This window comes from Cupressus sempervirens, chromosome 3 (genome assembly GCF_028749045.1).
Source record: "Cupressus sempervirens isolate cs-2001-9-10 chromosome 3, ASM2874904v1, whole genome shotgun sequence".
Taxonomy (NCBI): Eukaryota; Viridiplantae; Streptophyta; class Pinopsida; order Cupressales; family Cupressaceae; genus Cupressus; species Cupressus sempervirens.
The window spans coordinates 930,334,928-930,347,499 of NC_143120.1; the positions used below are offsets into that span (position 1 = coordinate 930,334,928).

Genomic DNA, 12,572 nt, shown 5'->3' on the forward strand with positions numbered 1-12,572 from the left:
TATGCTAAGTTAACTCGAGCATTGAAGAGAAGTTAGCAGAATTTGAGTGTTTAATCAAGCTCACTCGGTTAATGAAGGAAAGTTGCATGGAACTAGTGCTAATCAAGCTCACTCGGTTACCAAAGGAAGTCTATGAAGATGTAGTGTTAATTGAATTAACTTGGTTAACATAGAAAAATCATTTATGAGTTAGTGTCTACCGAGCAGGGTCGGCTAACAAAGGATTTTTTTTTTCTTATTGAGTTTAATGGATTTGTTTGTTGGTTCTAGCAGACTGAGGAGATGACTATTAATTATTCTAAGATGTATTCAAGCCAACTTGAAAATGTTTATGATATAAGTATAAGTTCAAGTTGAGGGTTGAATGTGTGGAAGTGGATGGAAGAATAAGATATGCTTAGAGGATGTGAATTAGAAGGATAAATAGAATATCCTTGAGGAGATGCAAAGATACATTTGATCAGGAAGGATCAAATATTTGAGCCAGAATTGAGATTTGAAATCAACAATACAGTTGCATCAATAATCAGTTCATATCATTGTCACTCTCTAACCATTGTAGTAGTGAACTAAATCTCTTAACAGAGTTGGCTTAACATCTATTTGTAAATCCTCTAACAAGGCGGCATTTCTAGACTAAAGTGTCTTAAGACCTCTAACAAGGCCACTCCTAATAGGGTGATTAAATACTCTAATAGGGTCACACCTAATAGTGTGCTTTGCAAACTTTAACAGGGTTGGCTCTTAATAGGGTTCACTTTAGAAGAGTGTAAATTAATAACTAGTTGCAATTCATAGTTTTTCCCAAATTGGGTTTCCACATTAAATCTTGGTATCTCTTGTGTTCATGCTATTTCTATGTATGCAACTAAGTTAATTAAAGTTAATCATAGATAATATCGTAAGTCTTGCATATTCAATATTTTTTGAGTAACAGTTGTTATTTTAGTGGTTACCGAGTTACAACATATTGTTAGTATTAACTGAGTGCATGTGTGTTAACCAAGTAATAATATTTTTATCAGAGTTTATGTTTTGTAGTGACATCTAAGGGATATGGGATTTATTTTTTTGGTAACTGATTCACTCCTCCCCTCTCAGTTACTCCTCTTATATTTTCAACAATTGGTATTTTATATTTTGGTGCTTGCAGAGAAGGTTTCAAGGACCTAAGCTAAAGTTCAGGATGTCTTATAGAAGGGAGATCCCCAAGTTAAATGGAGACAAATTCAATGCATGGAAGGAAATATGAAGTTACATTTGGAAACCATCAATGATTTAGGTCTAAAATATTTGAATGCTAAATATGTGGTACCTACTGGAGCTATGATGAAGAAATTGTAGAGAATAAGAATCATAACATTATGATGATTCCAAGGAGGTAGACTAGACCATGTACATATCAATGATTGAAAAATTGCAATATGTAGTGCATACAAGCCCTGATATTGCATTAGCAATTGGTATGGTGGCAAGATTCTCAAAAAATCCAAAATAAAATCATATGATGGAAGTCAAGAGAATCATCAAGTATCTAAAGGGTACTGAAGACTATGGATTGTGGTGGAAGAAAGGAGGCAATTAGGATTTGAAAGCTTTCACAGATGCTGATTGTGCGGGAAGAGCACCAGTGGTAGAGCATTCTTTCTTGGTAAAACACTTGTGTCTTGGAAAAGTAAGAAGAAAAATTGTATTTCTCACCTCTATAGCAAAGGCAGAGTATGTTGTAGCAACAATCAATTGTTCCAATGTTGTTTGGTTCAAGCAATTATTGGCAAGTATGAAGGTAGATATCAAGGATCTGTGGTTATCTTTTGTGAAAACACCTATACAATTAATATATCAAAGAATCCGATGATGCATACTAAGACCAATGATATTGCAATAAAATATCATTTTTTGAGAGTATTGGTGCAAGACAAAGAGGTAAGATTGGAATATGTGAATACTAAAGAAAAAATTATAGGCATATTCACTAAGCTATTACCTAAGGATGTATTTATGTATCTAAGAGGTAAGTTAGGGGTCATTCCCCTATTTGAAGCTCACTAAATGAAGTTTAGTGATACATCAACTAGAGAATGTTGAAGATCAGTCAAGTTGATGTAGTATTGGAAGAGAAAATTGCATATGAATTAGTACATGAGGTACATTGATATTCATTGATTATTCTCTTTGGTATAAGATGTCAAAGAGGGAGAGTTTAGTCATATATCACAGAAATTTCCTAAAGAGGGAGAGTTTACTGTCATAAGTCAAATTAAAGAAATTTTTTTTGAAGATGTCAAAGTGGAAGAACTTGGTTTGATATCAAAGAGGGAAAGTTTTCTATTAGAAGAAGATATTGAAGAAAAAGTTTGTTGATAGAGGGAGAAACTGAAGTCGGAGGGAGTTCACACTGATAGAGGGAGTTCTCATGGATGAGAATCAGAATGAAACTAAGGGCATTTTCCTTATTTTATTTTTCTCTGAAATTTCTTTGTATTATGACATGTTGTGTTGCCATCAATGCCAATGAGGGAGATTGTTGATCAGATGCATGTTGTATTTGATGTTAGACAAAATGTCATATCTTTACCAGTCAGTATATGTCGAGCTCACTTGGCTGATGAAGACAGTTTCCTATGTCTGTTGAGCATTCCAGTGTTTTCCAAGTTTAGAAGACAGTGCATGCCAAGTTCACTTGGGTGTCGAAGAGAAGTTAGCAGAAGTTGAGTGTTAACTAAGCTCACTTGGTTAATGAAGGAAAGTTGGATGGAACCAATGCTAACTGAGCTCACTCAGTTACCAATGGAAGTTTGTGAAGATGCAGTGTTAACTAAGTTCACTTGGTTAACACAAGAAAATCATTTCTAAGTTAGTGTCTATCGAGTAGGGTTAGCTAATGAAGAATTTTCTTGTTTTTGCATATTGAGTTTAATAGATTTGTTTGTTGGTTCTAGCCGATTGAGGAGATGAATATTAATAATTCTAAGATGTATTCAAGACGACTTGACAATGTTTATGATATAAGTATAAGGTCAATTTGAGGACTGAATGTGTAGAAGTTGATGGAAGAATAAGAGATTCCCAAAGGAAGTGAATTAGAAGGATACACAAAATATCCTTGAGGAGTTACAAAGATACGTTCGATTAGGAAAGATCAAGTATTCAAGCCAGAATTGAGATCTAAAATTAGAAATACATTTGCATCAGCAATCAAGTCATATAATTGTTACTCTCTAACCATTGTACCAGTGAACTAAATCTCTTAGCAGAGTTGGCTTAACAACTATTTGTAAATCCTCTAACAAGGTGGCATTTCTAGATTGAAGTGTCTGAAGACCTCTAACAAGGCCACTCTTGACAAGGTGATTAAATCCTCTAATAGGGTCACACCTAACAGTTTTTTTTGTAACCTTTAACAGGGTTGGCTCCTAACAAGGCTCACTTTAGAAGAGTGAAAATTAGTAACTAGTTATAATTTGTGATTTTTCTCAAATTGGGTTTCCATGTTAAATCTTAGTGTCACTTGTGTTCATTCTATTTCTTTCTTGTTTATGCAACTAAGTTAATTAAGGTTAATCACAGATAATATTTTAGGTATTGCATATCCAATATTTTTTGATTAATAGTTCTTATTTCAGTGGTTACCAAGTTACAACATATTGTTAGTATTAACTGAGTGCCTGTGTGTTAACCAAGCAACAACAATTTCATCCGAGTTTATGTTTTGTAGTGACATCTAAGGGATCTGGGATCTATTTTTGTGGTAACTAATTCACCCCTCCCCTCTCAGTTACTCCTCTTATATTTCCAACAAAATGATGTCTCCTTTAATGTCTTCTCATTGAGGAATTTAACCCCTTTCTACTTTTTAATATTATGCTCTAATGTCGATCTTCTGATTTCATCTAGTTCAATCGGTGCATTTATTCTCTTCTCCATGAAATCAATGTCTTAAGGTTGTTCTTTTGTCATAAACCTATATACTGGCAATAAATTATTCAAAGGGAGTCTAGCTTGTTTACCATAAACTAAATTGAAAGGAGAATAAACTATGGATGTTTTCACTATGATTTGGTTGGCCCATACTACCAGGATTAACCTAGTACCCCAAGCCCTTTTTTTGGTCCAACATTTTCTTGATAATTTTTAATAAATTCTTATTACTCGATTTTGTCTAACCATTTCCTTGAGGGTGGTATGGAGAAGAGTATGAAATGACTATACCATACTTATTACAAGATTTAGAAAATTCATCTAATCTAAAGTACATACCATTGTCCATAATAATATTGTAAGGAACCCCAAACTTGGTTATATTACTTTTCATTATAAACTTGATCATAATTTTTCTAGTGGATTGCTTGGTAGGTATAGCTTCTACCCATTTAGTAAAGTAATTACTAGCCACAAGAATCCACTTCTATCCTCCACTTGATTTACTACCGATTTCTCATACAAAGTTAATCCCCCACATTTGAAAAGGTTCTTTAGCCTCCAAGACCCTCAAAGGAATCTAGCTCCATTATATTTTAGTTTTCTAGAGAAATTTTGACAATTTTGACACACTTCACATTTTTTTGCATAGGCATAACAATCTCTGAATATGTATGGTTAATAATATCCTAAAAAGAAATATACCATCCCTATTACTTTAATAAAGATCACCTTGAATTAGAACATATTTTTCTGCTTCAAGCTTTACAATTCTTTTTTGTTTTTCATTTAGATTGTCATGATATTTCATATGTCATAGGTAGTACACAACTTCCTTACACCAAGGACAATCCTTGATACTAACAACCATGTCTTCAAGATTTATTTGATTCACTTGTATTGCTTATAAATTAGCATCACTCATGAGCTTTTCTAATCCTTGGCCTCTTACTAATTTTGTGGTTTGGATATTTATGTTAAATTCATGAATTTGATTAATCCATTTGCATCTCCTTCATGTAGTTTCTGTTTGTCTAAATATATCTTTAACAACAAAATTTGGCACATATACAATTACTTTTGCACCAACTAGATAGGCTCTAAAATATTTTCCAATTCTAACTAGTGCATATGCTTGGTTCTCATTTATGTCATTATTCAACTAAGAATTTGGCAAACTTTTTCTATACAATGCAATTGGTTTTTCATATCTTGCTTCATTCTTCTACAACATTACAACAATGGTAGTGTGGTAGGAGGAAAAAAAATAAAATCTAAAAAGCTTTCTTAAAGTTGAGAGGATTTAGTGTTGGTGTCTCCTTAATTATCTTTTTTATATTAGAGAAAGCTTGTAATGGTTCCTCATTCTACAAAACCTTTGCTCTCTTTTTTAACTTTTTGGAAATTGGTTTAACTATTTTTGTAAAGTTTGAAACAAATCTTCTCACTAATTTGGTTTGCCCAAAAAATGCTTGAATATCCTTAACTATCTTGGGAACCTTTATATTATCAATTGTTGCTACTCTCTCAAGGTTAATCTTAGTGCCATCTTGGATACATTATGTCTAAGGAGTTTCCCTTATGTGACGCCAAATTGACACTTCTTTCAAGTTTTAGTGATACTACATACTCAAGAGCTTTTTGGAATTATTTTTGTAAATGGTTGCAATGATTCTCTACCCTTTTCGAAAAGGTAGTGAGGTCATCTTGCTACACCACAAGAATCAAGTCAATTAAACCCTCAAAAGCATTAGTTGATAAACATCATGTTTGTTAGTTAAGATCCATGAGTTGTAGCCTAAATATTAGACATGCTCAATGCCTCAACCTATGAACTAATCATCCAAAACCCTTAAAATATATATACTAAATTTAATTGAATCATGAGAAACATGGACGCACCTACTGGCAAAATCTAAAACTGTCATTTACAACCATATAATGTGTCAATAAACTTCTTCAAAATAAAAGTTCATGTAGAATTATCCATGAAACCATGATGTTATTTTGGTCAAGCTTAAACATCACACCCTAAGGTGTGTGACTCATCTCCAACTAAATTTCTCTGATAAGACTCACCCATGAATATAACTTTAATATACTACCCAAACAAATCAAAACCTAAAATATCTTTTAAAATATATCTAATAACAAAGTCCCAAATTATCATTCGTAACATCCATGGCACATGCCAATAAATCTCTTGAAAATAGATTGACATGCAAATTTCACCAAGACACTAGTATTCCATTTGTATCAACCTCGAATGTCACACTTTAAGAGCTGTGACTTATTTCCAACATTCTAACATCTTGAGTAAATCTCACTCATGAATACAATCTTAAAATACCACCTAAAAATTTTAAATCTTAGCTCATATCATTTGTCACATGTGTTTTTTTCATAATATAATACAACAAAACAAGGTTGTTGACCCTATACAAACAACCACAAGGGCAAGAGAGCAAATAAATAGATTAAAAGTAGAGTAACATTGTTAGAAAAAGGACGACCTCAACAAATAACCATGAAAAACACAATAACCATTAGATGATTAGTAAGCCCTAACATTATTATGAAAAACCAGAGAGACAAAAAGAAAAGGAACAACTAAACTATAATTGGTGTAGCATAAAAACATTGACAAAAGCCTATTTTGTCATTTATAATCATAAAATTTATTAAGAGATCTCTTCAAAATATATTGACACTCAAATTTCACCATGACACAACATCATTACATCTAATATTAAACATCACACTCTAAGCTTTGTATCTCATTTCACACTACACTAACTTCTCCAATAAAACTCACCCATAAGTGAAACTTAGAATATCTTCTTCAAACTAAAATATTATTCCCAATTGTTATACTTCAAACATGTGTGAAACTTGTGAGATTTCCACAATCCCTAAAACTTATGTTTATTTGTTTACAACATTTTAGATTACTCTTTGATCTATCAATAAAACAAATAACCATGAAAAATGATCTAAAAATAACCAAATCTGAAAGCAAGATCTTAATATACAAAACTAATATCGAGAAGATTTAAGCATGGGTATACCTAGTGATAAAATTTCAAATCAGCAATGTGAAAAAGGTAGAAATTGCATCCATGAGCTTTTTTGCATTACCCTACAATCAACACCACCACCATTAACTCATTCTTGAAAGCACGTGAATTAGTTCATGTGAGAAGAATGACTTGCTTGTAATGATATAATAATATAATTAATAATTATAGTCAATTATAAAGTTTTGTAACATATAATATTTATATCATATACTTTATTTAGTTTCGAATAATCAAATACACTTATATTAGATATTAAAACTAGGAGAAATTTTGTGCATGTGTGTAAAAGTTAGGTGTAGTTATTTGTAGCATATAGATGATGAATAAGTAATGTTGATATCATATTCAACTAATTTATTATTAGTAAAAAATTAATTTATGGCATTTATCAAGCATTCAGGCATGGTGGAACAATTCCTATAATTGTTCACTTATTTGACACATAATTAAGTTTTACTTCTTACAAGCAAGAGCCATATTCTTGACACTATATTAATAGAAATGATGAATTGTACATATAGATATTAGTTAATAGTTCTAAAATGATGATGATAAATATGAAATCAACTTCTAGTTCTTGAAAATATAGGCCATATTAATGTATGCTATATTACTAGATAAGAACACAAGAAAGTAGTTTGTAACATAAATTTAAGTATATTAATAGATAAATTATTTTGATTAAATAATTCGATTAGTTAATAGAGTTCTTTTAGATATTAGCATTTGCGAAAATAAAAAATAAACATATAAAATCAAATGTACAAGTTAGGTATATTTGACTAATTATTTAATAGAGTTCTTTTAGATATTAGCATTTGAGAAAATAAAAAATAAACATATAAAATCAAATGTACAAGTCAGGTGTATTTGACTTTAATATAAGAACTAAAATAAATATTTAAAATTATCTATAATAATATTATATTTACAACAACACTAGAAAAGTCCAAAAGATGCATAAGATAACATACAAAGTTGCTTTTATATTAAAAAAATAAAAAGTTGCTTAAGAAATCAACAAGCAAATATATAACTTTATAAAGCACTTACAATGTCAAGAGTGATAATACATTCTAAATTTTTTTTGTCTCAATCTACTAAGACATCTATAAGCATTTTGAACAATTCCATTGATTACTACCATACAAAGTAAAGGTCTTCTTATTTCATTAAATAATGTCCAAAAGAATGACATTTAATTCAAATAAATTATTTATTTCAAATTAAAATTCATTTTCTTACATAAATTATTGATTGCATTTACATATAGAAGGATATAACTCTTGAATTGAGGATGTTCTATTTTGAAACTTGGACATCACATTAGAAGTCCAATGCTCCAAATAAGTTTGGTTATATCCCACCTTCATGTCCTTATAAAAAGTAAAGCATTGGTATAGATCATTTGGAGTGGGACAATGTGGACCTTCAATATCTCTATAAGTACCCTCATGAATCATTCCTGTCCAACTAGCCAACCAATGATATACATATTGGCCCACCCCTGCTAATTCCAGCCATCCCTTTGGAAACATTTCCATCACACTACTTCCTTTTGACATAAACATCATGTTTGTTAGTTGAGCTCCATGGACTGTAACCAAAATATTAGTCATGCTCATTGTCTCAACCTACACAAAAAAATCAAACTAAGCCCTTAAAATGCATAAAATAAATTCAGCTAAATAGTATAAAAGATAAAAATTTTAAAACATTAATGCTAATAAATAAAATTCAAATAATATTAAAACATACCACAATTGTAAATATCTAATTTATAGAAAAAAATATTAATAATTTGAAGAACTAAATAACATCTTACTAAGGCAAGAGCCTATAACACATTAGTAACTTGTGAACCTCTCATGTGGGAGGTCTTGGGTTCAAGTCTACTTGAGCTTAACATATAATAGTAATAATTTTCAAGTAATAGTAAATAATCTAGACTTTGGCCCATTACCTATAAAAAAAGCATCTTACTAATCTTATAAGACACCAAAAGATATCATTCTCTTAGAATCTATTTTTTGTTTAGATATGTGATTCACATAGATTAAACTCCAAAAAGTATCTAACATCTTTTATTTAATATTTTCTCAGGATAAATATAGCATTTATTATAACATTTTCAATAATTTAGCACAAAATAATGATCATTTCAAGCTTATTCTCTTACTTTCTTTCCTTTACCCAAAAAATGTACATTAATAAATAATAAATAAATTAGCTTTAAAACTTGAAAGTTCCATCTTAAATAAGAAACAAAATGAACTTGCATAATATCGCCATCTTTTGACTTAAATAACACACTCCAAGTTTTGATTTCTTTAGATAGCTAATCAAAAATCACACTAATAGGTGTGTCCTACAATGCCAATTAGTTAGACAATCTAAACAAGTTGCATAATAAGTTTTCTTAACATCGCTATTATTTATAATCATGTAATGTGACAAGACATTTCCTCAAAATACACTTGCATCAAAATTTATTGTATTATTTTGACTAGTCATGCTTTTTGTTACCATTTGGAGATGCTACTCTCCATAATGTATTCTACGTTTTGATAAGCTATATTTAATAGACAACTGAAACAAAAGATATTACTATTACAATTCAATTGTATAGTTTTGGAGTCAAACTCATTGGCTCATGCATTAGTTTTTCACAATTTGTCAATTGATTGGAAGTTGTTTTTGGCTTTGATTGAGATGTAAAAGTCAACACACAATCGAAACTAGAAACAACTTCCAATCATTGACTTGTATTTTGCGAATAATGGTCAACCATGCATTTTTTTCAAGACTACACCCACCTTAGCTCTCGACATGTTTTGTACTACTCACAAAACATGACCTAATGAATTTGACTAAAAAATTACACCCTTGAACCGTGAATACAATATCATAATATAGCTTGCTATAGAAACTATCTCCACTTATCGAATCCAAACTTATAACCCTATAAACAACAAAGTTATTTAGCCAAAATGAATTCCCCTATAGATCTCAACATGAGAGCAAATGATGATATTCCTAAACCTAGGTACTTGCACATCTTATTTGTTATAGAGTTACGCCTGCAAAAAAGAATATAGGATAGTCTAGTCTTACTATCTCTATATAAATACTCAAAAACATATTTATTTGTAAGATAATTAGATTGATAAGTGGGAGATATTTTTCCACAAGTCAAATTGGGATATTGCTATTAGGATTCAACTCTATAGTTTTTGAGTCAAACTCATTGATCCATGTTTCATGATAGTGATTTACACAAATCCATCTTTCATGACAATAAATTGGGCACTTAGCACTCATTAGAGGAAACTCCATAGTAAAACGAGCTTGAGCTAGGATGGGTGACTTCCCAAGAAATCCTGGTGCTTCACTCCGTGAGCATCACCTAGATCCAACGAGTGGTAAGTGTTTGATTTATTGCTATAAGAGATGAATTTGTGTAAATCACTATTCAAGAAATATAAGACAATAAGTTTGACTTAAAAACTACACAATTAAATCTTGATAACAATATCATAACACAATTAGATGTCTAATACAAAGAATTGGGAATAGTGTCCCCTTACCACCCATAAATAAACTCCAAAAGATATGAATGATACAAAAACTATAAAAATAACTTTTCCTTCTCTTTTCCAAACAGTTGTAAGATGAATACTAAGACCAGGTGAGAGAACTATGCCATACCTGTTGACAAAAGCTCAGATGATCAACATGAAGGAGCCGAAAATTGCAGCCAGCAACTTTTCCACATTCCCTTGAAATCACCTCCGCCACCAGGGACTCATTCTTGAAAGACCTCGCCCCAGTCCGAGCGAGCAGAGTGAGGTTAACGGTTCGAGTCCCATTAACAACACGCCGGATTTCACCCACATTGCAAAACTCTCGAGCCTTACAGCGGATCATATCAAACATCGCCATCCTCTTTTCAAGCGACATGTGTCCCAAGCTTCTCCTGTAAATCACAGCCTCTTCAAAACAAACAACACCACCACCATAATCCAACTCATCTGGCCTCACCTTCTTTTTCAAAACAGCTTCCATAAGACTAGACACCCAAGATCCCATCTTTTTCACCAGATTTCCGCTCTGGTAAAGAACAAATCTTTCTGCTGCCCTGCACTTGTTTTCGATCCGCCATGCTTCATGACCCACCAAATTCATCATACTGTGCCATGGATTGTTGTAATCCCAGTAACTGTCTGCTATGAATGTGAGACCCGGAAGCAGAGTTGAATTCAATGGGAGGTACTTTGGCCATGCAAAACCGTATGAAGTGGATTTGCCGGTGCCGTTGAAACAGAGGATTCTGCCATTAGAGGCCTCTGAAGGAAAGTAAAAGTGCTCCGGATTGCCGTTTTCTTCTTTTCCCCGAAGAGTGCTCATGAACCAGGTTCGATCTGGGTCTGTTTTTGGATCCACATTTGTGTCTTTTAATGGGAAGAATTCGATTGAATTTCTTAGATGGTCTCCCATGACTTCCATTTCCCTTCTGAGATCATTCATCTGATCATTCTGAGTTTTTGTCTGCGCAGAATCGGTCGAATTGTGGATACGGTTCAGGTTTTTCATGATTGGACATTGAAATGTGTTTTGGATTGTCCAGATTTGGACGAGGAGGAATGAGACGACGATCAGAATTGTCCAGCGACTACATTTGGGGGCTTCCATTCTTTCTAAAGTCGAAATCGCGGCACAAGAAAGAAGATAACTTTCCATTCTTTCTAAATTCGAAATCGCGGCACAAGAAAGAAGATAACTTTGTATATTTATTGTAAGTTTGATTGGGACCCATTGAATCATAAGCGACCGTGTATTTGTGTTGGAGAAAGAGAAAATAAAGGTTACATTATAAATATTATTTATAAATTCGTTCTTATTAAATATTATTAATTAGTTTTATTTATTTACCCTAGGTTATGTTTTAATATTGTGTACTGTTGATTTGTTTATGATAAATAAACTCGTGGGTAATGGATGTTTGATATTAATTATAAATTATTATATTTTGTCATTTAGTAGTCCTGCTAAATGGCAGATATTATAGTTTTCATGCTTCTATTTTCTATTAGTTCATGCCTAGATAACAATGCACAACCATTTAAAACTATGTTCTTTAGAAAATTTCCGTTAGAGTTGATTTTCTTCCATTTATTTCTATTTTACCATTGGTTGTTCTGATTTATGCTGGTAGTGTTTTCTATTTTCAAGTTTAAAAAACTAAATTATTACAAACTTTTTGAGTGTTTTCTTCTTAGACACATTTCCTGCATTTGTTGTTATCTGACAATGTTTTAAGAGAGCAGTTGTCTGGAATTTTTCTTGACGCATATTCAAAAAATTCTGGATGGGTTAAAGATGCAATAAAATTAAAGAATATTGTTTCATGCAACAATATAATTTCTCCTTCCATGATCTAAAGCTAGTTCATCACAATTTGTCTACCAGATCCATCTCTAGGTAACTTTTCTACTTTTGTTCATTTTGGCTTGTAAGTCCAACTAATTGAACAAACTAAAATGTGAAAACTATAGCAGAAATTTGATGCAA

The 12,572-nt window shown here is 31.8% G+C and overlaps 1 protein-coding gene across 1 annotated transcript; it reads right to left on the minus strand.

Moving 5' to 3' along the window:
* Positions 1-10,679: 10,679 nt before the first annotated feature.
* Positions 10,680-11,741, minus strand: LOC149569803 (uncharacterized). The gene has a single exon (XM_089817008.1). The coding sequence runs from the start codon at positions 11,739-11,741 to the stop codon at positions 10,680-10,682; it is 1,062 nt and encodes a 353-aa protein (XP_089673134.1).
* Positions 11,742-12,572: the final 831 nt, after the last annotated feature.

What these genes read in the sequence shown, in the direction of transcription:
- LOC149569803 (XM_089817008.1), bottom strand. Translation starts at nt 11,741, where the DNA reads ATGGAAAGTTATCTTCTTTCTTGTGCCGCGATTTCGACTTTAGAAAGA.